General features: G+C 41.0%; 2 protein-coding genes and 2 pseudogenes across 2 annotated transcripts in view; 3 read left to right on the top strand and 1 right to left on the bottom strand.

The window, feature by feature from the left end:
• The first annotated feature begins 5,131 nt into the window (after positions 1 to 5,131).
• On the top strand, positions 5,132 to 6,076 carry LOC140615236 (olfactory receptor 2D3-like). Its single transcript, XM_072795156.1, has one exon. The coding sequence runs from the start codon at positions 5,132 to 5,134 to the stop codon at positions 6,074 to 6,076; it is 945 nt and encodes a 314-aa protein (XP_072651257.1).
• A 5,766-nt stretch (positions 6,077 to 11,842) lies between these two features.
• On the bottom strand, positions 11,843 to 12,628 carry LOC140615235 (olfactory receptor 10A4-like; annotated as a pseudogene).
• A 454-nt stretch (positions 12,629 to 13,082) lies between these two features.
• Positions 13,083 to 27,534, top strand: part of ZNF215 (zinc finger protein 215) — a 113,850-nt gene continuing 99,398 nt past the window's right edge. Inside the window, exon 1 of the mRNA XM_072794240.1 lies at positions 13,083 to 13,159. The gene's annotated coding sequence lies outside the window, so the exon portion shown is untranslated. The remainder of the gene's footprint in view (positions 13,160 to 27,534) is intronic.
• On the top strand, positions 13,903 to 18,616 carry LOC140614866 (nucleoplasmin-2 pseudogene; annotated as a pseudogene).

Here is a 27,534-nt window from a genome sequence, read left to right as displayed (position 1 = left end):
AGCAAGCTCCCTGGTGTGACTGTTTTTTGCCCTTGTCTGCACCAGTGGCTACCTCCTCACTTCCACAGTCCATTTCATTCCCAAAGTATGTCTTCACCCTTCCTACCTCCTTCAGTGTGGCTCTTTTATACATGATGTTTGGAGTTTGTTCTCAATCTTCAGGTCATTTTCTGGGTTATTAAATGATGTAAGTGTTATCTAGTTGTATCCATGGGATAAGGAGAGTTTAAGGTCTCCTCCTCCTTTAATTAGAATCTTTTATCCATTTACTTTTAATGGAATTATAAATACAATTAGGTTTAATTCTACCATCTTGTTATTCACTTTCCACTTTTTCCCATGTATTCCTTGTTCTTTTCGTCTCTCTTGCCTTCTGTTTGAGTACTTTTTATTATTCCATTTTACATGTGCTATTTATTTTTTTCTATTCCTATCATTTTATATATGGAGAGTTAGAATATTTATCACAGTTTTTTTCCTAAGACCTGTCCTCTGAGAGGTAGCAACTCATTGCCAGGAGTTTTCAATGAAGCCCTTCCACTCTAGATGGCTAATATTCCAAAATCTTGTAGCCTTACCTGGGCTTCCTAATAATTGCTTTTTGAGGGGCATGTCCTGTCTTACCCTCTGCCTGGCTATCTTAATGAACAGCGAAAATCTGTTCAGATTCCTAAAGCCCCTTTACTGTTCATTTCGTTCCTTTCTTATACTCTCTTTCACTGTTTCCAAATGTTTTGGCACTCATCAGTTATGGATCTCTTTCCTCTCAGCTCCACGAGGCCATCATGCTCTGCTTAGGTTTCAGCTCCATGGACCATGGTTCTGAGAATGCCTCTAGGCATAAAGTTAGTAGGACCATGGAATTCAGCTTATTTATTGCCTTGCTGTACTGGATTACTTTCTGAATTAGCTTTTGCCCAATGTCTGAATATAGTTGTTCCATATTTTGTTTTATATTTGCTTTTAGCGAGAGGCCTGGTCCTATAGCAGTTACTTTATAAAGACTGAAATCAGATGCAATAATGTACCTTTAGTTTAGGGCATCCTCAACTAAGTGCTGTTTAGATTTTTCATGTTTATATTTTTCCATATTGACAATAGATTGTGGTCTATTTTTTAAGATTTATTTATTTATTTATGATAGACATAGAGTGAGAGAGAGAGAGGCAGAGTATGTCACAGGCAGAGGGAGAAGCAGGCTCCATGCCGGGAGCCCGATGTGGGACTCGATCCCGGGACTCCAGGATCGCGCCCTGGGCCAAAGGCAGGCACTAAGCCGCTGAGCCACCCATGGATCCCCTAGATTATTATCTATTAAAGAACAACATTAAAAAACAAAAACATTAAAAAAAGAAATAAAATAACCCACTCATAATTCCAATATCCAGAATCGATCACTCCCAACATTTTGGAAATTAATTTTTCAGTCCTTTCTGTACATTCTGAAACATATTAACATTGGTCCCTAAGGCATAGCAAAATCACGTTTGGTAAGTGCCAGTGGAAGGTGATTGTCATGATTGTTATTAACCATATTGATTTTATCTGTAGGATATAGAGGAAATAGTAATGCTCAGGTAACAGCTAGATGATCAAATGAGGGGAAAAAGAAGGTGACAAACATTACATTACTGACAGTGCTGAGAACAGTTGTTACCTGAGGAATTTCAGAAATAATTGTGGGATGGGTGCTTAGGTGGCGCAATTGGTTAAGTGTGTGCCTTTGACTCAGGCCATGATCCCGAGTCCTGGGATAGAGCCTGGTTTTCAGCTCCTTGCTCAGTTCATCTGGTTCTCCCTCTCCATCTCCCCCTCTTCATTGCTCATGCTCTCTCTCACTCTCTGTCACAAATAAATAAGTAAAATCTTTTTTAAAAAATTTATTGTGAAAGTGGACATGGTTCTTCTGTATAGAATATGCACTATGCTATACAGTACCTCTAGGACTTATTCATTTTACATAACTGAAACATAGCATCCTTTTACTAATACCTAATTTGATTAATAATTGCCTCCTTCTCCAAGCCCCTGGCTATGACTGTACTGTTATCTGCTTCTAGGAATTTGACTATTTTGCATAAGTGATATCATGTAGTTTTTTCCTTCTGTGTCTGGCTTATTTCACTTAGCTAATGTCTCCAGGTTCATCCATGTTGTCACAAGTGGAAGAATTTCCTTCTTTTTATTAAAGGTGAATAATATTCTATTGTGTGTACAGTCAACATTTTCTTGATCCATTTGTCAATGGACATTTAAATTGCTCCTATGTCTTGATTGTTATGAATCATGCTGCACTGAACATGGGTGTTCAGATATTTCTTTGAGACCCTGATTTCAGTTCCCTTGAATATCTACCTAGAAGTGAGATTATTATATTATGTGATAGGTCTATTCTTAACTTTTGAGAAACCTCCATATCATTTTCCGTAGTAGCTGTACCAATATACATTTCCACCAATGATGTATGAGGGTTTCCTTGTCTCCACTTTCTTCCCAACACTAGTCACCTTCTGAGTTTTTAAAAAGACTTTTTTTTTATTGTAACCATTTTAACAGGGGTAATGTAATATATGTCATTGTGGTTTTTATTACACTTCCATGATAATTAGTGATGATGCACAACTTTTCATGTACCTGTTGGCCATTTGTATGTATTCTTTAAAAAAATGGTTATTCATTTACCTTGTCAATTTAAAGCATTGGATTATCTGCCCTTTGTCATAGAGGTGTATGAGTACCTTGTATATTTCAGATTTAGTTCTCTATGAGATATATGGTTGGTAATATTACTTCTATTTCATGGTTTGCCTTTTTATTTTGTTGATTGTTTCCTTTGCAGAAGGAACTAAAAGCAGAAGATTTTTAGTTAGTTTTTTTTTAATCTCACTTTTCTAGTTTTTGCTCTTGTTGTGGGTGCTTTAAGTGTCAAAACCAAAATTACTGCCAAATCTAGGGCCCAGAAGTATTCCCTATGTTGCCTTTATGGAGTCATACTTCAGGTATTATGTTAAGTCTTTCATCCATTTGGGGTTGATTTTTGTATATGATGTGAGAAAGGGTCCAATTTCATTGTTTTGCATGTGGATATCCAGTTTTCCTGACACCATTTATTGGAGAGACTGCCATTTCCTCATTGTGTATTATTGGCACCCTCGCCACAGAAACCCAGCCTTGTGTAGGTTTATTTCTGAGTTCTTTATTATATTCCATTTGTCTATCCATTTTTAACCATTATTATGTAATATGACAAACATATTTTCTTGCAAATATTTTTCTGCAATTTAAAGTACTTATTTAGAATAGATTCCTATAATTAGATTTCTAAATTGGGATAATATTTGAGAATATTATATGAAAAAGAATTTTAAAAACAGAATATTATATGATACTAGGCCTAGAGACTCAGAAACTCCTAATATTCTAGTCCTGGTCATCCTCTCCTTCGAGTCCTATAAAAGAAAGAAGACATATAAAAAATAACAGACTGCTTTTTATTAATGGCACTGGTCCCTATTGTCACTGAAGTTCAGAACTCTGATAAGCCTCAGTTGAGGTGACCTACTATAAAGTCTTTCAAAATCTTCAACCTCCCTTGCAGCTTGAGTGGGATGTGGTCCAATGTATCTGTCCAGTTCCATGATGATGTGAGGAAATAGAACATGCATGACCTTTTAAAGCCCAGTAACCCTAGCCAGTAGTAAATAGGGACCAACCTACATCCTAAAATGTCACAAATCAGATTTTTCCTCATGGAGAAGAAAGGAACAGTAAAAAGGGAATCTTTCCCGCTCCGTACTATTTAGAAAAATTGAGAACAAAATATACAAATACTTAAAGTTTAAGATACATTTGACAAGGTTATTTTCCAGACAGGCTGGACTAATTTTACTACCCACTTGCACTGTACAAAAATGTGTTTTTTTCTGATCCTTCATTTTAAAGTTAATGAATTCTGACATTTATTAATTGTATTATTGGAGGAAGGAAACAGAACTTTTCTGTGCCACAATTTTTTTTGTCTGCAGAGTGAGATTAATAATGTCTAATTTACAATGTCATTGTAACAATGTAATTATATAAAAGCATCATGCCTGGCATGTGTTAAATTTTCAGTAAAATACAAGGTTACTATTTTGTGATGTGATTGTTTTGTTAAAATCCTAGCTAATTTTCCAGGAGGAAAACCATCTTTCATGTTGTAGTTGTCCTTAATTAGTTACAATAATATCAAGTATTCTTCTTCTATTTAGTAGCTATTCATAATTCCTCTTTGTAAGTAGTCAGTTCATATTCTTAGCCCATTATTTTTGGGGCTCAACAATTTTTGTGGTGTCTTATATGTAATCTTAATGTAAAAAGGACATTAACTTTGGTCTGACATCTCAAATAATTTCCTCAGTTTGTAGTTTATCTCAATTTTATTCGTGATATTATTTCACAAAAGCTTTTCATTCAATGATGTAAATTCTACCTGTTTTCTTTCATAGTCTATTACCTTCTATGTCAGTATGATCCTGTCCAGATAGCACAAGAATTTTGACTTGTGTTACCTGGTTTTTTTTTATTGTTTTACTTTTACCATTTTACTCTTTAATCAAAAAGGAACAATACTTGGTATATTAAGTGATAAGCCTCTATTTCTAAGCCAAGAAAAAATAGCAGTTTTTTAATGGGACAATTAACTTTGACCCTGTTTCATATTTTCAAGCATATGTTATAATTAAATATGTAGCATTTTGAACAGTTAATGGTGCAGGTTTATACATGGTAATAGTGCTAACAGTACACACAGTCATTTTGTAACAATATGTGTACAGCTATTTAGTAAAATCCACACAAATTCCGATACCCTCATCGCAGAACTAGCCCGGCAGGCTTTAACAATGTCATTATCTATAAGTGGCAGTGGAAAGAGGAGATTTGGAAAAAAATTAAGTCTATTGAAATTACAACCACTATTAAGAATTAAGATATTCTATTTAGTATTAATTAGAATGACTTGGATAGCAAAAAGCTAGAAATACCCAATTTGGTTATAAGCTGAGCTTTAAATAAGACTCTTCTACAAGATGTTACAAAGCGAAAGGTTGTTCTTTTTATTTGTGCAAACAGGTAAACAGGCATAATCTCAATGGAAGAGGAAAACCAAACCACTGTGGCTGAGTTTATTTTCCTGGGCCTTTCGCAGGACTTGCAGACTCAGATCCTGCTGTTTGTTCTTTTTCTCATCATTTATCTTTTGACTGTGCTTGGGAACCTGCTCATCATCATTCTCATCTTCATGGACTCTCGACTTCACACTCCCATGTACTTTTTTCTTAGAAACCTCTCTTTTGCAGATCTCTGTTTCTCTACCAGCATCGTCCCTCAAGTCTTGGTCCATTTCCTGGCAAAGAAGAAAATGATTTCTTTTCTTGGGTGTATGGCACAGATAGTTGTCTCCCTTCTGATTGGGTGTACAGAGTGTGCACTGCTGGCGGTGATGTCTTATGACCGGTACGTGGCTGTCTGCAAGCCCTTGCACTACTCTAGCATCATGACCCAAAAGGTGTGTCTCCAGTTGGCCATAGGATCCTGGGCCAGTGGAGCACTCGTGTCTCTGGTGGATACCACCTTTACTTTCCAACTACCCTATCAAGGGCAGAACATTATTAATCACTACTTTTGTGAACTTCCTGCCCTTCTGAAGGTGGCTTCAGCAGATACTTACAGCACAGAAATGGCCATCTTTGCAATGGGTGTGGTCATCCTCTTAGCTCCTGTCTGCCTGATTCTGGTCTCCTACTGGAATATTATCTCCACCGTGATCCCGATGCAGTCTGGGGAGGGGAGGCTCAAAGCTTTCTCTACCTGTGGCTCCCATCTCATTGTTGTTGTCCTCTTCTATGGATCAGCAATATTCAACTACATGAAGCCAAACTCCAAAATAATGAATGAAAGGGATAAAGTAGTCTCTGTGTTCTATGCAGTGGTGACTCCAATGTTGAACCCCATAATTTATAGCCTGAGAAATAAAGATGTTAAAGAGGGTCTCAGAAAACTAGCTGGAAGAAAGCCCTTTTCTCAGAGATGGTGATCTCAGGGTCTGACTTTTATTTTACTTTAAGTTTTTTTAATAAATTATTTTTTATTGGTGTTCAATTTGTCAACATACAGAATAACACCCAGTGCTCATCACATCAAGCGCCCACCTAGGTGCCTGCCACCCAGTCACCACCAACCCCCGCCCTCCTCCCCTTCCACCATCCCTAGTTCGTTTCCCAGTGTTAGGAGTCTTTAATGTTCTGTCTCCCTTTCTGATATTACCCACTCATTTTCTCTCCTTTCCCCTATAATCACTTTCACTATTTTTTATATTCTCAGAATGAATGAGACCATATAACGTTTGTCCTTCTCCGATTGGCTTACTTCACTCAGCATAATACCCTCTAGTTCCATTCACGTTGAAGCAAATGGTGGGTATTTGTCATTTCTAATGGCTGAGTAATATTCCATTGTATACATAGACCACATCTTCTTTATCCATTCATCTTTCGATGGACACCAAGGCTCCTTCCACATTTTGGCTATTGTGGACATTGCTGCTATAAACATCGGGGTGCAGGTGTCCCGGCGTTTCATTGCATCTGAATCTTTGGGGTAAATCCCCAGCAGTGCAATTGCTGGTCGTAGGGCAGGTCTATTTTGAACTCTTTGAGGAACCTCCACACAGTTTTCCAGAGTGGTTGCACCAGTTCACATTCCCACCAACAGTGCAAGAGGGTTCCCTTTTCTCCACATCCTCTCCAACATTTGTGGTTTCCTGCCTTGTTAATTTTCCCCATTCTCACTGGTGTGAGGTGGTATCTCATTGTGGTTTTGATTTGTATTTCCCTGATGGCAAGTGATGCAGAGCATTTTCTCGTGTGCACGTTGGCCATGTCTATGTCTTCGTCTGTGAGATTTCTCTTCATGTCTTTTGCCCATTTCATGATTGGATTGTTTGTTTCTTTGCTGTTGAGTTTAATAAGTTCTTTATAGATCTTGGAAACTATCCCTTTATCTGATACGTCATTTGCAAATATCTTCTCCCATTCTGTAGGTTGTCTTTTAGTTTTGTTTACTGTATCCTTTGCTGTGCAAAAGCTTCTTATCTTGATGAAGTCCCAATAGTTCATTTTTGCTTTTGTTTCTTTTCCCTTCGTGGATGTATCTTGCAAGAAGTTACTGTGGCCGAGTCCAAAAAGGGTGTTGCCTGTGTTCTCCTCTAGATTATTGATGGAATCTTCTCTCACATTTAGATCTTTCATCCATTTTGAGTTTATCATTTTTGAGAGAGTATTGCATGTGTGCTTGCTTTAGCAGGTTAGGGGAAGGGCAGAAGGAGAATTAGACAGATTGAATCATAACCGGCTCCGCACCCAGGCCAGAGCTGACTCAGGGCTTGATCTCACAACCCTGACATCATGACCTGAGTCAAAATCAAGAGTCGGATGCTCTATTGCCCGAGCCACCCAATCACCTCTGTGGGTATGATTTTTAGAACTATTGTAATATTCTTAAAAGATGCATAGGATTGGGGACCCGGGGTGGCTCAATACCTGGGCCATCAAGGTATCCTTGGAAGAGTCTTTAATACTTGGATCACTCATGGCTCAAAGCATTTCACCTTGTATAATAGCACAAAAGCCAAATACTTACTAGTGCACAATTGTTTCTCTTAAAAGCTTCAAAAAAATGAATTTATTTTCACTTGATATCCCCAATTTTATGTAAACATAAAATAGCAGAGTAATAAGGAAATTTAAGTCAGGTACACAAATATAGTTCTGAGTCTTAAACTACTCTGTATATATCTACTGAGTGATTATCCAGCATTTGCCTAAAGAAGAATATATTCCTCCGTAACGTCTTGGATCATGAGATGAATGGTCTACTTTCATTTATACAGATGACCAATGAACAGCATATGCCAACCACCTCATATTTGAAAATCCTCATACCACTTTTGACTCCCCCAAAACTTAACTTCTAATAACCTTGTTGCCTGGAAACCTTACCAATAACATGAGCAGCATTCAACTAACATGTATTTTGTATACATATTACACACTGTATTCTTACAACAAATAAGCAAGAGAAAAAAATGTTATTAAGATCATAGGAGGGAAGCCCTGGTGGCTCAGCAGTTTAGCGCTGGCTTCAGCCCAGGGTGTGATCCTGGAATTCTGGGATCCAGTCCCACATCGGGATCCTTGCATGGAGCCTGTTTCTCCTTCTCCCTGTGTCTCTGCCTCTCTCTCTCTGTGTGTCTCTCATGAATAAGTAAATAAAATCTTTAAAACAAAAAAAGATCATAGGAGAAAATACATTCACAGTACTGTACCGTATCAAAAAAAAAAAATCCATGTATTAGTGGACCCATGCAGTCCAAACCTGCATTGTTCAAGGGTCAACTATAGATAGTTTTTTGCTTTTACAAAGATCTTCCATATCATAAGTCAAAATCAATGTTCTGGTACCTTGAACCAAACTTCTCTAGTTCTAGTCCTAGAGAAATTTCATTTTCCTCTACCATAGCCCTCTGAAGTCAGTTCCTGTATTGGCCCAAATTCAATTCTCAGAGCCAATCACTCACTTGATTCTTTAAAGTTCCTAGATCTAACATGCTCAGGCACCCTGTATTCATTCTGGTCATCCTCCTTTGAATGAGCTCATTTTATCCATAAATACCTTTTCCATAAGCAAAAGAGAATTTAGGATTTTAGAAATTGGAATTTGTGAACCTGAGGCGGACCCGTCCATGGGCTTAGATGCCTAGAACCACATCTTACTGTGACTCAACTTCTCAAAAATAGTTGCTTCTGGGCTCCCCTTCAGGTTTCATGAACCCTTAGGACACACAATCTGCCTGACAGCCACCTGTCTATTTTACCCAAGCTTTTAATCAATCACTTGTTTAGAGGGGATTCAATGACAACTGTAAAACTTTTCTACAGTTACCATGGATATGAGTCCAGGAACAACAGACGTCAGGAGTCAGGAACTACTGACTCCACTATAGAACACCTTCCCCGTGAAGAAATATCTAGTAGCTAAATTTCTTCTTTCTTTCATTCATGCATCCGTGCATTCACTTTAAAACCATTATTGAGCTCTTTTTATATTTTCGCTTATCTGACTCTATCTGTATCCAATATATCCAGAACAGACACAGATGTATTATGTATTTCAATACAAATTTTTGCAATCATTACTGCCCTTTTAAAATTACTGGAGCTGGACCACAATAGACAGATGCTAGTCTGGGGTGTGAGGATCAGAGAAAACTTTTATAGTAACAGCATCTGATACTTGAAGTGACATAGACAGGAGAAAGCACTAATAGGTGAAGTTGCTGATGTGGCTGCCCATGATGATCTAAATGAGATCTATTTCACTAATGGGAGGGAAAATAAGGAAATGTAAACAGAAAATTTCAACACTAATTTAGAGAATTCTTGCCATGAAGAAGAAAGAAGGTATGGCTGAGAAAGTGGGATTATGAGTTTATAAAATTTTTAAATTCCTAGGTCACTTCCCTCTTTACTTTGAAGACTTTAACCCTTGGGTCACTGTCATCCCATGGCACACTCCTCCTTTTATAGATCTTGGGTTTTCTAGTCTTCACATAAAATGAAATATTTAATTATTCTGCCTTCTCAGAATTCCTCGGATGATCTCAGCCATCCATGCCTTGGTCCTATCTTTCATATTACCATTACCAAGAGTTGCCATCCCCACTCCAAATTCTGAAACCACAGAATCCTGAGCAAAATAAAATGGTTACAGTTTTCAGGCACTAATTTCCGAGACAGTTTATTATACAGCAGGGGATAACCGAAATGCTGAGAGAATTATACTCCCATTCATTCCATCAAAATAGATACTGGTGGGGTTTTTCACACTACTAATTAAAGCTGCCATCTCTCTCAAAACAAAACGAGACAAAACAAAACAAGCTCCCCAACGCATGCTCTCTCTCCTGCTATGGAAGGAGAGAGGGAATAAACTGCCAGAAAGCTTCTAAAGAAAACATTTCCTGTATACACCAAAAAATAATAATAGAGATAATGTATAGATAAGGGTTCTTAGTTGTGGGCATTATGAAAGTCCTCATCTGAGGGTTTTGAGGGGCTCGGTTGCTTAAGCATGTGCCTTCAACTCAGATTATGATCTGTAGGACTTTGGATGGAGCCTGGTGTGCAGGGAGTCTGCTTCTCCTCTCCTTCTGCTCTCCTCTCTTTCCATCCCTGCCCTTCCCCCATTTCATGCTTTCTCTCTCTCAAACAAAAAATAAAATAAAATCTTAAAAATGTAGTGTCCTCTTCTGATTGTGTTTACTAATATAATCCAACTGCTAGTACACTATCTGCCACAAATTAGATTCATAATAAGAATTTGCTGAAAGAATATGAGTGTAGGAAACCTATTGGCTCAAGTCCAGTTTTTTCTGCATTTTAAAATGATTTTATTAATTTATTTTACATAGTGGCCAGAAGCAGGGGGACTGGCAGAGAGAGAGAGGGAAGAGGCTCCCCACCCCTAGGATCCCAGCCAAAGCCTAAGAAAGATACTAAATCAAGTGAGCGACCCAGGTACCCCTGTACTTTTTATTAAATATTAACAGATGGGTTCATATCAGAAGATCTGTTTTTCATGATGCTAGAAAGAAATAGAGTTTGTAGCAATCAATTGCATGCAACTCAAGGTCATGTCCCATAGACCTTCAAAGCCCTTTACCCTAACAATGAACGTCATATATTGAGGGAAACCTTACAAGATTGTTCATTTAAAAAAAATCTGGACCTTTAGTGAAGTGACTGCAACCAAAACTTATCTTGTTCTATTAGATAGCAGACTCAGGGCTTCAGGGGACCTCTGAGGGTACGTGGTCAGAAACCTCGCATCTATGATTGAGTTGGATCTATGAGAGGTAAGAGAGAAGGTCTGGGAGTTCTCCGTCTTGCTTTGTGCCTTTTCCATCTCCCTCGTCTCACTGGGTTTTGAGCCTGTTTCCTGGCAATACTTACAGGTTAAAATTTAAATTTTGCCTGGCTACGTTATTATGACTTTCATAAAGGTCAGCCTCATTACAAAGAATTCATAGCACACATTCTACCCACATCTTGAAAAATATCATTGAGTGAACAGCAGTGATCTGAGTATAAGTGATCTGAGCTTGGAGCTTAGCTTTGCCAGATTTTAGTTGCAAAAAATTGGGGATGCTAATCTCCACCTTACAGTGTTTTGTGGTGATGAGTGAGATGCTATGTATAATGTGCTTAAGACAGTAGTGAGCACAGAGGAGGTTAGAAAAAGCTCCTAGTAACCTTTTTGTTTTATGTTGGTGAACTCATGGTCTAGATTTAAAGCTCCCTCCCTGGAGGCTCTCTGTGACTGATTCTGTGGAGTCTTCCTCTGGGCCTCAAGCCAGGACCTTCTTTTAGTGTTTTCTCGTTTTCTCTTCCTTTCTGCAATGTCATCCTCCCCCATAGCCTCAAGGATCATCCACCCAGAATGGACACAAACTGTACACCTCTGGCCTCAGACACCAATAAACTACGGACCCCCGGTCCATCTGCCTATTTGATAATGTTTCTTGGATGACCCAGAGTTATCTTGTACTTAACAAGCCCAAACTGGATTCACGAGACTTCCGTCAGACTTTTTACTTGGATGGAAACCAGAATGAATGATGAGTGAATCGATTAATCAGGGACCACCATGTTTTATACATCCCAGTATATTTTCGAAATTCTGCCCTGTTTTTTGGTCCCAGGCTAATGGGGTGGTGGTGACGTGGAGAAGTGTTGGTGTTAGGCTATCTCAGGAGAGGTGGTGGATTGAAGTACGTGAGGATGGCGGTGCTGTAGAAGAGGGAGACAACAAGGAGGTGGGAGGAATAGGTGGAAAAGGCCTTAGGTTTCCCCTCAGCTGAGGGCATCCTGAAGATAGTAGAGAGGATGTGGACATAGGACCCTAGGATCAGCAGGAAAGGGAAGAGGATAAATAAGACAGTGGCTGTCAGAGCCTCCAGTTCAAACAGAGAGGTATCAGCACAGACCAGTGCAATGACACGGGGGCTGTCACAGAAAAAGTGGTTCACTCTGTTGGGGTCACAAAAAGGGAAGTGGAAAATCCATGTGGTTTGCACAGGGCCACAGGAAACTCTGAGAACCAAGATGTACCTGCTAGCTGGGCACAGGCTCTGCAGTTCATAATGACTGGGTAACGCAAAGGGTCACAGTTGGCCACACAGCGGTCATATGTCATTGTGGCCAGGAGGCAGCACTCAGCAGCCCCAAAGAAGAAGAAATTCACTGAGTGGCATAGCCATGGAAGGAGTTGGTTGTATCTTGGATGATCAGAGTCGCTGCATCTAGGGCACAATAATCAAGTTAAAACCTACCTCCAGGTGGTAAAAAATTCCTGGGGAAGAAGCAGATAAGACTTTGTAGAGCAGAGCAGGATGATAAGAACATTGCCCACTACGGTGCCAGTAAATAGTCCAAAAAAGGAGAAAGAGTAGAGCTTGGAGCTCAGAGGACAAGGCTGAAAAGTTCACAGAAACAAATTCACTGTCAACTGTCCAGTTTTCCCATGTCATTTTTCTGCTCAGGAATTCACCAGGCATCATGATCCAAGAAGCAAGGTGAGGATTTGGGGCAGCTACATGGGTGGGATGGGGGAAGCTAAGAATGTATAACAGGCTCTCCCTGCACCTCAACCTCACCTCCACCCTCACTGTGGCCTGCAGCCACCCACTCCAGGCCCCCGGGTGCTCATCTAAGCGTGGGCGGGGTCTGCGGAAGGGGCGGAGTCGGGGAAGGGGGCGGACCTCTTACTCCTCCAGCGGACTGGGGTCCCCCAGGCCACAGGGTCATCCCCTGAGCAGGTGCACGTGCGCGCGCCTGGGGGCGGGGTCAGGGGGGGAGCCTGGGCTTCTGGGACACGCAGGACCCAGGCGGCGCGGAAGGGCGGGCTGTGCCCTGCTGCTTGGCTCGGGCGTCAGTGCCCACGCCGGCTGCCCCCGCCCGGAGCCGCACGGCCTCCGCGGCTGCCGTCGCCCCTGGCGCCCGGGCGGACGGAACGGAGCCCCTGCCGGGAGCCGCGCCCAGGGACCACCGGCTCGGTGGCGGTGAGGACGCGCTGTGCGGCGCGGGGAGCCCCGCTGCGGCGCGTCCGCGGGTTGGGGCGCGCGCCCCGCAGTGTGTGCGGGACCCCGGGGGGCGCGGGCGGCGGGGAGGCGCGGGCTGCAGGAGGAGGGGTGCGCGCCGGAGCCCGGGGAGCCGCGTGCGGCGCCGCCTCTCCGCCCTGCTGCGGGGGCGGCCTGCGGGCCTCGGGCGGCTGGCGGGGGTGCTTGGGGGCCGGGGTGACGGGGCTGGCTGCGTCGACTGCAGACGCGGTGGGAAGTCTGCATCCCACTGGCCTTCTTCCCAGTCATCCCTGACCTCCCGCCAGTGCGGACGCTTCGAGGCGTCTTTCTCGGTTTCAGACGCTCCGTGTGCACCGGGCCCTCTGCGCCCCTCTCCCTGCGCCAGGCGCGAAGGGGTTTTACCTAGGCCACTGCCTATCAGCTCTTTAGTTGACATGTAAACTTGCTCTACGAAACAACCCTCTTCACCCACAGAAAGTACCTTGCGCATGATTGGCACCTGTTGAGTCCTCGGTGCTAGAAAATCCCTTGAACATCCCTGTGGCCCCTGGTTCAGTGCCCTGGATTCCCGCCGCCTGCGCCTGTCGCGCCCTCCGTGTCCGTGGGCCTGGCTCGCACTCGAAGCTCCCTCGCTCCTGCCACCGCCGTCCTGAGAGGCGGCCGTTCACTGCAGAGGTTAAACTCCGACCCTTCTTGGCTTTGCTCGCCCCAGTTCATCGCTTACACAGCGCGAGGCTGCTCGCAGTCTCAGCCGTACGCTGACCTTCTGTCGTCCAACGGCTCCTTTTCTGGACTCTTCACTGCAAGCAGGTCCTCCTGAACGTCTCCGACCTTCAGGTTCCTTAATTATTGATACCGACTGAGTTATTAATTTATATTTTCAGCCTATCCATTCCCACTATATTCTGTTGCTTTTTCTCACTCTGAATTGGCTATTTAGCTCATCTCATTATTGCTTAATTACATATAAACGTCTTTGACATTGCCTAACAGTGGAACATGAGCTGTGCTGTATAGATGTTTCTGTGCAATGTTTTTATGGTGTTGGATTTGAGTTGTAGAGCAAAGTTTAAATTTCAAATTAGTTGAGAGTGTATCTTCTCTTTGTGTTAAATTGTAGTTTTCATTCTGGTAAGTGTGGTCTCTACACAGGTAGGTGCTTTTTATTTGAGGAGGTTTTTGTGTAACCTAATATAGTAGCTTTTGGAAACCTTTTCATAAGTGCATGAGTAGACATTATGTTTTGTCTGGTTTTCTATATCACACTAAGCACATTTTCATCTCTATTATTACTTAAGTTATTTTCTCTGTTAAGGATTGGGACTTCACCTGAGCCAGAATACCGGAAGACAGACCAATCTAAGTCAGGATGAGTGTGACTTGTGACCTGTCAGATGTAGGAGCTCTCACCAACTCTGGCACAATAGTAGAAGAATACACCCCTGGACTTTCCTGATTTGTTTTTAAAACCATATTATTCTCTAATGCAAATGTGGAGGAGAAAATGTTCCCCTAGGTGACCATGAACCTGCCCCCAGAGTCAGGAAGCTCCTCAAAGGGAATCGTGTGTGCTGCCAACCTTTCTCATTATTCTGCCTTTTCAAGAGATTGAATGTCAACTTTAAGTTCATTTCTCTAATAATGACATTTATGACGAATGAAACAAGATGATCAGTTCATGGAGCCATGCATTGTCTCATCTGACATTCCTTTTAGGAAGAAGATTCTGAGGGAGTCCATTGGAATCGAGAGAAAATACTAAATTTCAGTTCTGATTCCAAAATCTTTTGTGCTCAAAATCACGTACTCCCTATCCTCCATACCGACTTACTGTCTTCCAAGCCCAGCTCAGCAAGGCATATACATCCCCACATAGAGAATCAATATGGACTCCATGGAAGTTCTACTTATGCCCTCTCTATGTGGGGACCATGATTTTTTTCACAAGGAGTTTGACATTGTAGTTGTTTGTTAAAGTAGATCCACTGTGGAAAACACCTTGGCTAGATCTATTAGATTTACCCCTAAGGATCTGATTGTTTGGACCAAATTAGTTGAATTTATAGACCAAATTCTAGTTCACTCCCAATATATGCCAAGTTATTACCTTTGTCACATTGTGCCTTCTCTTTTGATACCTTTATTTTTTTAATCTTTTTTTAAAAAAAAGATTTTATTTTATTCATGAGAGACACGGGGGGGGGCGGGGGGGGCAGAGACATAGGCAGAGGGAGAAGCAGGCTCCATGCAAGGAGCTCAATGTGGGATTCAATCCCTGGACTTCAGGATCACTCCCTGAGCTGAAGGCAGATATTCAACACTTAGTCACCCAGACTCCCATCTTTCCATCCCTTTGATAATATTACAACCATTTTTCCATCTGAGGAATGAAAAAAAACATCAAATTAGCATGTTAGTGGGCAGAGGGGAGAATGCAAAAGTGTGAGCATCTTGGTATAAGTCATCTGAGTCAACCAGTTCCATAAAATCTCTGAAGCCAAGATCAAAGACAAGGCAGAAAGGGGAATCCCCACAACTCTGTTGTCCTGTTGCCTCCAAAGGTGTTATTGACGTCAAGGCATACTGTGCAACAATAGTTCCATTTAAACGAGGTCACCAGAAGGATACTTGGAGCAGTCTCTGCAGTGGGTGAAGTGCTCAGGAGAATTCTGAATCATTAGGGTGGATCTTCAGCTCTGTTTCTTCTCATAGGTTCCCAAATGGTTATAAGTAGAATAAAAAATAGCATGCAGTTAGCACTCACATCTCCATTTATGGGCCCCATTTTCAGTTCTGCTTACCTGTCCTCTTCTTTGTGAAGTGTTGTATTGTTGGAATTTCTAGGTTCTAGGTTGCAACCCCGTTGTATTACATATTCTACATATGATTATTAAGAACTTCATCGTGTAGAATGTGAATATGATGTGTGATAGATTCTTTAATTATTAACATTTAACCCTATTTTCTTTGTCTCTCCTAATACCCATAGTTATTTTAATAACTTGATGCTAACTTGTGGATTTACTGCCCAGAATATATAAGGAACTCCTACAGGTAGGAAAAGTCAGAAAATTCCAGTTTATAAAATGGACAAAAGACTAGAACAAGTCTTTACAGCATAGGGAACACAAATAGCTATAAGCATATAAAAAGTGGCACAACAGAATTAGCGACCAGAATACATAGATTAAAAGTACAGTGAAATACCACTAAGCCTCATAAGGATGGGTTTAAATGTCTGAGAATGTATAACACTTTACATTGCTGATGGAAGATTAGCTTGGCACAGTCAATTCAGAAGGTCCATTTGGCAGCATCTTTTAAACCTAACTTTAAATATATGCCTTCTCTCCTACAACCAGTGGTTTCCCTCCTCTGTCCTCCCGCACAGCCGCTGCGCCCCCCGCGCCCCCCGCGCGCCCCGGGGCATGAACCTCAGCAGCAGCAGCAGCGCTGCCGAGAAGGCGCGGCAGCCGTGCTCTGGGACTGTGAGCTAAACCAGGAGAAGCGGACCTGGACGGTCAAACCCCAGAAGGAGGGCAAGCAGGACTCGAAGCTGTTGCTCAGTACGATTTGCTTGGGGGAGAAAGCCAAAGAAGAGATGAACCTGGTGGAAATCCTGCCCCCGGCCAGCCCGGAGGACAAACAGGCCAAGCCCATCACCATCGCCTCGCTCCAGGCCTCCGTGCTACCCATGGTTGTCGTGATGGGATTGGAGCTTTCTCCTCCAGTTACTTTCCAGCTCCGGGCTGGCTCTGGACCTGTGTTCCTCGGTGGCCAGGAATGTTACATAGACACTGCAGACGTATCCTGGGAGGAAGAGGAGGAGGATCCCGAGGAGGAGGAGGAAGAGGAGGAGGAAAGTCACAGTGATGAGGTTGATGATGACGACGATGACGACGATGATTAGATGTGTCCCTAGAGGAGACCCCTGTTAAACAAGTCAAGAGGCTGGCGTCCCAGAAGCAGACAAGTGTTGCCAAGAAAAAAAGGATGGAAAAAGAAGAGGAGGCAGTGAGACCCAGGCTTAAAGACCAGAGTCCTGTGAAAAAGGCCAAACCCACACTCAAACCTAAAAAGCCAGGATCCAAGAAATGAGGAGCCAGGAGTGGCCTGGCTGCAGCGACCAAGGGAGAGCTGGCTAGCTGTGACCCAGGTCTCCCCCACCCAGCCTCTCTCCACCTGAGTCTGAATGGGATGGAGCTGCTGAGGCCAACACGAGAGGCCCTCGCCCCAACTCTCAAGTGTTCAGCGGGACCTGGAGCTCCAACCTCAGGGCCATTAATAAAGTTTGCTTTGCCAGGAAAAAAAAAACAAAAACCATTCATTCTCTAATTTCTCCAAATTTGCTGAAATAGTCTCTAAGGCTATCTGGTGAGGTCTGCCAGCTTAGTCCACCAATAAACATTTTACCGGGGTCGTGCTGGGAGTTGTTGGCGCTGCCTGAGGTGCCTTGGCTCCCATTTGCCTCCATATCTGAGCCCCCCCCCGCCCCCCCACCCCCGGGAAACCGAGCCCCACAGCGAGCGGAGGGGAGCGGCGGCCGGCTCCGAGCCCCGATTCTCCCGCTCCCGCTTCTTTATAATGATTACAACATTGCCAAAACTCTATTAAAAAATATTTATGGGGGTCCCTGGGTGGCTCAGCGGTTTAGCGCCTGCTTCAGGCCAGGGCATGATCCTGGAGACTCGAGATCAAGTCCCGCATTGGGCTCCCTGCATGGAGCCTGCTTCTCCCTCTGCCTGTGTCTTTGCCTCTTTCTTTCTTCTCATTCTCTCTCTGTGTGTCTCTCATGAATAAATAAATCTTTTTTAAAAATTATGAGAGACAATACTAAAGTAAATAAATTAAGGGGCAGTTGGCCCTCCCTCCAAAGAAATGCAAAAACATAACAAATACTGTCAGAATTAACTTTATCTGGTTTCTGGAAAATAGAAGTTTACAGCAGCCAATTGAATGTTTAATCAAGAAAAACACTACTGAAACCATGTTTGAGTTGTTTACCTTAGTCTCCCCATGAAAGTGAAATGACATCTCATAGAATGGGAGAAAATACTTGCAAATCATATATCTGAGAAGGATCTAGTATCCAGAATATATAAAGAATTCCTGAAACTCAAAAACGAGAAAGGGAAACAACACAATTTAAAAATGGACAAAAGGCTTCTAAAGGTATGTCTCCAAGTAAAGTATGCAAATGGCTGACAGGAACAGGAAAGGATGTTGCACATCATTAGATTTTTGGAATTGCAAATTAAAACCACAGAAATAGAACCTCTCCTTTCTTCTATAATCCCTTTTACTATTTTTTGTATTCCCCATATGAGTGAAACCATATAATAAATGAGTGGGAAAAATCAGAGAGGGTGACAAAACATGAGAGACTCATAACTCTGGGAAACGAACAAGGGGTAATGGAAGGGGAGGTGGGCAGGGGCATGGGATGACTGGGTGTTGGCGCTGGGGGGGGCACTTGCCGGGATGAGCACTGGGTGTTATATGTTGGCAAATCGAACTCCAATAAAAAATATACATATTAAAAGAAAAAAGAAATAGAACCTCTTTCTTTTCTATTGGCAATATTGCTAAGTCACAAAGTAAAAGCCAGGTGGCACTGGTGGGAAAAAAGAGTGATAAGTGGAACTGAATTGAGAGTTCGTAGATAGACATATATGATTTTAATGTCTGACAAAGTTAATTCCAAAAATCCTTAGGAAGAGGACAAATAGTGAAGTATAAAGCATCACTAAATACTAGTTTACTACCTAGAGAAAAATAAAACTGGATTTCTACCTAACATGACACAAGAAGGTAGACTCTAAATAGATTAAATAACTAAAAGTTAAAATAAAACAATGACATTATGCAAGAAAACATAAGGGAACATCTATCTTTCTGACCTAGAGGACAGAACCTCCAAAGCACAGACCATAATGAAACAGTTGATGAATTTGATTTCCTCAACATCTGAGATTTGTCTTCAGTGAAAAACATTTTAAACAAAGAATTTATGAATAAAAAAGGTAAATGAAGGAGATATTCACAGTATGTAGGACAAATAAGAAATAAGAAGTTCATATCAGGAATTGATAATGAATTCTAAAATTCAGGAAGAAAAGGAAGAAACCTCCAATAGAAAACATAAACAACCAGATGATATACAAGGGAATTTACAAAAATTAACCAAAAGTCCTCCAAGAATAGAAAGCAAAACTGAAATTCATTAGTATTAATGGTCTACAAATGGAAACAAGAAAGAGATATCTATTTACCTCTATTAGGCCGGCAGAAATTAGAAAGTCAGATACTGTAAATTGTCGGCAAAAGCAGAAGAGAGAGGAACACGCATTTACATTTGGGAAAAAGGAGGTAGAGCCATTCTGGGAGGGAAATTGGTATCACTTGGTCACCTTATGCCTGTGCATACACTATGATATAACAATCATGCTAAATGATTGCTTTTCTATTGGCAATATAGGCAAATAGAGAGCCACATAATTTCTCACACAGAATATGGTACGGTCATATGGTATATTTCTGTAATGTGTGTGGTTCTGTACTTTGTGTTGGCAACACGTTGTGTGATTTGGATATCCTTCACTGGAGAAGAGATATGGCTAGCTGTGACCATGAAATGAAAATGCAAGAGATGTGCACCAAGGATATTGCACAGCAGTAGGGAGAAGGATTAGATGAACCCCTGGCATTGTAAATGATCTTAAAGACTCAGGGAAGTGAAAAGGTAAACAAAGAGGCATATAACACAGTATCATATATGTAGAGTGCTCATCCTGTCAAGTGCCCACCTCAGTGAAATTTACCTTTTAAAAAATGTTTTCATTAGCTTGGGCTATAGGAGTATTTCCCTATAGCCCTTTCATTAGAGGGCTATAGGAGTAATTCCATTTTTATGTGGCCAAAGTCTTAATTTAATAGTTTAAAAGTCTCATCCTTTAAGACTGTCCTTTGTGAATTTTTCCCACAAAAGGAAAGCTTTGACTTTATGTCCAGTAAATTAACAATTTTAATAGAAGAGCCGCCCAGACCCCTACTATCATGTTGATATTAAGACCCTGCTAACCAAATGAACTCCACCGTCGAAGGTGAACATAGGGCATTAAAACAACCAAAATGAAACTATGAGCCCTGCAATTAAGCTTGTAGTACTCAGAAAGTTGGCATCCAGACACTCCAATATGTATTTCTTTTCATTTCATGTCATTGCCATATATGGGAAAACACAAGTTTGATGACTTGCGAACCCCTGAGATATATCTGCTGATGCTATCTGGAATACCACTGGTGTAAGGTTTGAATGAAGGGTGCTAGCATGAGTTAGAGACTTCAGTCTGTGACCTCAAATAGAACACCAAGTGCCCTAGGATGTCTCAGAGGATGGAAAGGTAATCAGGTTGAGGGCTTCTCAAGCTCCAGGGAATGCCCTGTTTACATACTCTCAGGACCTCAGCTTTAAATAGATCCTTGAAGGAAAAATGCTCTCTGTTCAGGAGTGGGACCTAGGAGAATTGGAGTTTGTACCTGGAATTCAGTAAGGCAGAAAGGCTTGGGGGTGGAGTCAGACACCTAGGATGACTGGAGTGCAGCCCCGAGAGGCATTGCTTAGGAGCCAACCCACAATCGGTGCTGTCCTTCCAGACTGGATCTGGAGGCTGCAGACATCATTCCCTCCCACACTTGATCCTTGATCCTTCACCAGGGACCTGGCAGCACAGTTTCTGCCTCCTCTCTGCCCCCAGGTGAGAGTGGACAAGCTGGTGATGGGCCTCAGGCTGAAGGAATCTTAGTACCCGTTGGGGGTTGTGAGGTGGGCATGGCATTGGGAAAGGTAAATTTTGTCATTTGCTTTCTTGCACATCAATGTTGTTCCTTGCTAGCCACCCCGAGACAATTCTATTCCCACTCTTCTCCAGGACCCCAGCCCAAAAATGCTTTCCCAGACTTTCTTCTTCAGGGATGAGGCTCCTTCCAGAGAGATCACAGAGGTTGTGCTTCTTGCTGTTGAAAAGCAACTGCCTGATTCTCCCTTTGCCTCCTTGGTCAGGCCTTCAGCAGCATTGCTTGCCTCAGCTTGCATTTGTCCCACCCTCTCCCATTGAACAAGCAAGGGGCTAGAAGGAAACAGAAATCTTGCTTCAAGGAATCCAGTCAAGAGCTCCTTGCTCTTGTGTCTTCTCCAGGTCTAGGAGATGTGAAGGAATCAGGACTGCATGGTACAGCCTTCTAGGAAGGCAGCACTGCTGCCTCCAAGCCCCTGGTGAGTTAGGGCAGACAGTGGTGTGAGTCCAGTTACAGGCAGTGCTGGCCTTCTAGCCCTGAAGAGGATACTAGCGCTCACTACAGGTGCCCTCGGGCAAACATCCCATAGTGTGGTATCCTTCACATAAGGTCAGGCATGTGGGTTCCCACCACACCCAGCCTTGGTGAGTATCCAGTTGGCTCAGGACCCACTCTGGGACATTTTTGGGTGTTTTGAAAGAGATAGTGGCCATGAGGGTATGCAAATTAGAGTATGAAATACTTCAGTGAGTATATCTGTGGTGATGGATGTCTGTGTGTTTATATAAGATATTGTGAAGCTGAGAGTAAGTATATGTAACATGTGGTGTGCGTATATGACAAGGAATAATGCCGTGTACATAATGTGAGTGTGTGAGACACAGTCCCTAAGAGAAGATGTCTGGAAAGGCCATACTAGTGACAATATTACTAGGGCCTCAGAGGATGAAAGATGCATTCCCTGTTCCTTCGATTTGAGGGCACAGCTATACTTTCAAATCTCTTCCTGTATTTCTTCCTTCTGCTTTTTCTCCACATCTCTAGATTTCTGTCCTCTCAGCTTAGCTTCTGTTCCCTGAATTCTTCTAATTTCTATTCTCTCTATTGTTTTTCCCACTCTGATTTTTTTCTTCTTCCTTTTTTCTCTAAATTCAATAACATAGCATCATTGTTTAATGAATTAGTAAAGTTGACAAATTTAAATGAATTCTTTAAGACTATGAAACAGTAATAGTCCCTGGCCTTCTTTGGAATGTAAGATACTACGTTTCATTTTATTTACCTCCTTTTCCATTGATTTTTATACTGCTCTGTTTCAAGGTTTTCCCAATCCACATATACACATATTTATGTAAATGTACATGTCCTACCTTTAAGGGACAGAGAATCATTCTTCAAATGTATTGTACAGTCTCTACATGATGCTAAATTTTTGTTGTGGTTAAGGGTTTATTCATTTGGTAAGGATATTCTTTTTTTTCATTGAAGTTCAATTTGCCAACATATAGCATAACACCAGTGCTCATCCCATCAAGTGCTCCCCTCAGTGCCTGTCACCCAGTCACCCCCACCCCCTGCCCACCTCCCTATCCACCACCCCTTCTTCATTTCCCAGAGTTAGGAGTCTCTTACGTTCAGTCTCCCTCTCTGATATTTCCCACTCATTTTTTTCTTTGTCCTTTATTCTCTTTCACTATTTTTTATATTCCCCAAATGAATGAGACCATATAATGTTTGTCCTTCTCCGATTGACTTATTTCACTCAGCATAATACCCTCCAGTTCCATCCACATTGAAGCAAATGGTGAATATTTGTCGTTTCCAATGGCTGAGTAATATTCCATTGTAAGGATATTCTTTAATGGAATTATCTCCAGAGGGACCAAAAGATACACAGCCCGCACATGCGCGCGCGCACACACACACACACACACACACACACACACACAAAACCCCATATGTTGTTCATACCCAAACATGTTCTTTTGCAACCCATTTTTTTAACTCAACAATCTGAACAACATCTTTCTATGGAAAATATAGATCTACTTACTTTTAATGACTTAAGGTTAGTGTATCATGATCACAGCAGCCATTTCTTTCAATGTAGTTGTCAGGCATTGTGCGAGCTAGTTTCCATTAAGTGCTTAATTTAATCTGTACATCCATACTATGAATTTGTGGTGTTATATCCATTTAACACTAGGAAACAGGAGGCATAAAGGAGCTAAATCAACTGGCCAAGGCCAAAGAGCTAAGAAATAGAGGGAAAGAATTCAACCTATGTCTGTAAAATTCACACATCTCTACTGTTACCCATTTCTCTATATGGTATAGTATATTGTATAGGAAAATAATTTATTTTGTGCACCTACTGTTAGACTGTAAATTGTTTTATCCTGGTAACAATCCTATACATGAATATCCTTTGAAGCAAAGTTTTATGCATACTTATTTTGAAAATGTAAAATACTAAATATGGCATTGTTCAGAAACAAAAGGCAAATCCATTTTGTAAATTTTTACTACTTTCAGATTGCCTTCCAAAGAGATTTTATAAATGATACAGGCCTACATTTTCCATATCTGCCCTACTCTCAAAAATACAGTGGGTGATTTCAATCTATTTCACCTTTGCTAATCTAATGTGAGAGATACAATAGCTATTTTATTTTTGTTTCTCTATGTGAGGATGAACATTCTTTACAGAGTCAGTCTTGGGGCATTTGCATTTCTTCTTTGAATTGTGTGTTTAACATCCTGTTTGCATCATTTTCATCGCTATTCTTTTTATTCTTTTTAGAAGCTCTTTGATGTCCTAGTTTCCTATTTGTTGTTTATATGTTAAATATACATGTTCTTTATTTAACTGCTCATTTTACATTGTTTTTTAATAGACTATACCCACCTTAACTTAAGGGTTATGGTTTTCATGTCATCCTTAGAAGGTCCTTTCCCACAGAAAGATCACAGAAAGTATTCACTTACATTTTCTACTAGTAATAGTATGACGTCTTTGCTTTTGTTTTGTCTTACACTGAGATATTTAATCCATCTGGATTTGGGGAGAGATTAAGAATTGTTGCAAGAGTGTTTTGTTTCCAAACAGATAGCCAGATATCCTAACACCATTTTTAAGTAATACACCTGTCTCTATTAAGGTAGATGACACTTGTATCATTCATTTCCTTATATTCTTGATTTTGATTCTTGTCTACATTATTTCATTGACATTTTGGTTTTTGAGTGAATACAATACATATAAATTAATCAGATTTAACCATATATCTTAATGTGTCAGGTAGGTTAAATTTCCCACCCTCACCCCTACCACAGTGCTTTTCATTTCATTTTTTTCAAATATTTACTGTGAACAGTTTCACATGTATTCTTCTGGATAAACTTCAGAATTATCTTGTTAAATTTCCCATCAGAAATGTGTATGGATTTTGATTATAATTGCACTTGATTTTAGCGTGTTTCTGGGGAGTGCTTCTCAAAATATGGTCCATGAAATAATCACATCAAAATCATCAAGAATACTTGTTAGAAAGGCAGATTTCTTTGTTCCACCACCAACCTATTGAAAATCTCCAGAGCCCAGAAATATTTATTCTTGACAAACTCTCATGTGTATTTTTCTGGTTTAGGATGGTTTGTTCTGAATATATCAGTGAGATCTGTCTGGTTCAATCTGTCATTGAAAAGCACTGATTCTTTGCTGATTTTTTGTTTGGGTGATCTATCCAAAGATCTATCATTCTTGGTCTCTTGTTTTTAAGACTATTTTATCTGATAGAAGTATTGCTACCATGGCTCTCTTAAACTTCCAATTGCATGATTAATGTTTTCCTATCTATTCACTTTCAATCTAATCTTCATGTATCTTTAGGTCTGAAATGAGTCTCTTGTAGGCAGCATATAGATGGGTCTAGTTGTTTTTTTTTTAATCCATTCTGTCCCCTGTGTCTTTTCATTAGAGTAATTAGTCCATTCACACTCAACGTACTTTTTGATAAATATGTATTTATGGCCGCTTTGTGGTTGTTTTGTAGTTTTTCTCTGATCCTTTCTTCTCTTTCCGTCTTTCATGGTTTGTTGGCCTTCTTTAGTGACACACTCAGATTCTTTTCTCTTTATTCTTTGCATATCTTATTACTGGTTTTTTGATTTGTGGTAACCATTTCATTTGTATGTAGCATCTCCTGCAAATACCAGTTTATATTAAGTTGACAGTTTTTTCTGCGTGGACCCATTCTTTATTCCAATCGGCCCCCCACGTGTACACACACGTCTCAGCTATATGGCATCATATTTTACAGCCTTTCATTTTGTGAGTCCCTTCACAATGATTTTTACAGATTTTTAAATTTGTGCTAGTTTTCTGTTTCCTATTCCTTGTATTCTCACTTATGGTCTTTACTTTCCACTCAAGCAGTCTCGGTTAATGTTTCTTGTAGAAGTGGTTCAGTGATCCTGAACTCTTTCAGTTTCTGTTTGTGTGAGAAACTCTTTATCTCCTATTCTGAATGATAACCTTGCTGGATATAGTATTCTTAGCTGCAGATTTTTCCCTTTCAGTACTTTGAATTTATCAGTCACTACCTCATGACCTGCAAAGTTTCTGCTGATATGCTGATAACCTTATGGGATATTCCCTGTAACCCTCTTCTTTTCTTTTGCTGTTTTTTCTTTCCTTTTGCCATTTTAATTACTATGTCTCTTGTCGTGGAGCTCCTTCAGTTGACTTTATTGGGGGATGTCTGTGTCTCCTGAATCTAGATTTCTGTTTCTTTCCCATAATATTGTAAGTTTTCAGCTATCACTTCTTCAGTAAATGCTCTGCCCTCTTTTCTCTCTCTTCCCCTTCTGGAATTCCAGAGTGCAACTGTTATTAGGCTCAATGGAGTCACTAAGTTCTCCATGGCTATTCCACTTTTTGATAATTTTTTTTACCACTTGCTCATCTTGATTAATTGCCATTACTCTGTTTTATTGCTGATTAATTCATTCCTCTCTCTTCTAGCCTGCTATTTATTCCATCAAGTGTATTTTTATTTTCATTTTTTGTATTCTTTGTCTCTGATGGGTTTTTTCTTAAGCTTCTCGCTGATGTTCTCTATTCTTTTCTCAAGTTCAGTGAGTGTCTTTATGATCATTAGTTTAATTCTCAGTGTCTATCAGATAAGTAGTATCTGTTTTGCTTAGATCTCTTGCTGTTGTTTTGTCCTGTTCTTTCACTTGGGACCTATTCCTCTGTGTTTTCAGTTTGGCTTACTCTCTGTGTCTGTTTTGTGTTTTAGAAATGTAGCTGTATCTCTATATCTTTTGAAGGTAGTGACTTTATGAAGCCTGCAGTGCAGTGTCTGCCCTGCAGTTCAGTGTCTCCAGTTCTTCAGGACCTGGTGCTTCAGAAAGTGTCCTTTATCTGTGTTGTGTATGCCCTGCTGTTAGTCCTGGCCACTTCTCCCCTCAGTCCAGTAGTCTGCAGTGGCCTCTCTTTGGGTGTTGTGTGCAGTCTTTAGTCCCCAGTCAAGTGGGAACATTATAACAAAGTGATATGCTGGTCTCCTTGTGAAATGAGACCTGCAGCTGCCAAAACTGAGGTCCTACAAAATGTGGGGGTCAGGAGATGTGGTGTTGGTGGGGTTTGGGCTACTCTGGGGGAGGCTTCCCATGGAGCCAGGACTGAGGCAGGTGTGACTCTAATGATCACACTGCCATGTGTGAGTGTAAGTGTCAGCACTGTGCAGGTTCCTGCAGGTGACCTGTGTTTATGGTGGAAGTGAGAGGAAAAATGGTACCTGTCAGCTGCTGTGTTCCTAGAGGGGTCTCCCTGTGAGACTGTCTGTCTGTGGCATGCTTTGAGATGAATAAATAACTCTCCAACCTGCCTGCCCCAACACTTTTTCAAACAACTGGATACAACATACATGCTGTATCTTCCCTGGCTGTTTGTTGTGCTATCTCTTCAAGGGCTTCCTGGTCTCTCCTAGAGCCAAGTTTGCCAATATATTAAATTCTAGGCTGTCGTTGGAATTTAATGGTTCTGAGAACTCAAAAGATTGGATCCCCACTCCTTTCAAATCCAAATGACAATTGGCTTCATCTTTCCCAAGGAAGCTCCCTGGTGTGACTGTTTTTTGCCCTTCTCTGTACCAGTGGCTACCTCCTCACTTCCACAGTCCATTTCATTCCCAAAGTATGTCTTCACCCTTCCTATCTACTTCAGTGTGGCTTCTTTTATACATGAGGTTTGGAGTCTGTTCTGCAATCTTCAGGTCATTTTCTGGGTTATTAAATGATGTAAGTGTTATCTAGTTGTATCCATGGGATAAGGAGAGTTTAAGGTCTCTTCCTTTTCATTAGAATCTTTTATCCATTTACTTTTAATGGAATTATGAATACAATTGTGTTTAAGTCTACCATCTTGTTATTTGCTTTCCATTTTCTCCCATGTATTCCTTGTTCTTTTCGTCTCTCTTGCCTTCTGTTTGAGTACTTTTTATTATTCATTTTACATGTGCCATTTATTTTTTTCTATTCCTATCGTTTTATAT

Source organism: Canis lupus, chromosome 23 (assembly GCF_048164855.1).
Source record: "Canis lupus baileyi chromosome 23, mCanLup2.hap1, whole genome shotgun sequence".
NCBI classification, from domain to species: domain Eukaryota; kingdom Metazoa; phylum Chordata; class Mammalia; order Carnivora; family Canidae; genus Canis; species Canis lupus.
Note: the sequence above shows the minus strand (reverse complement) of the source record. Positions and strands in the feature narration are given on the sequence as shown.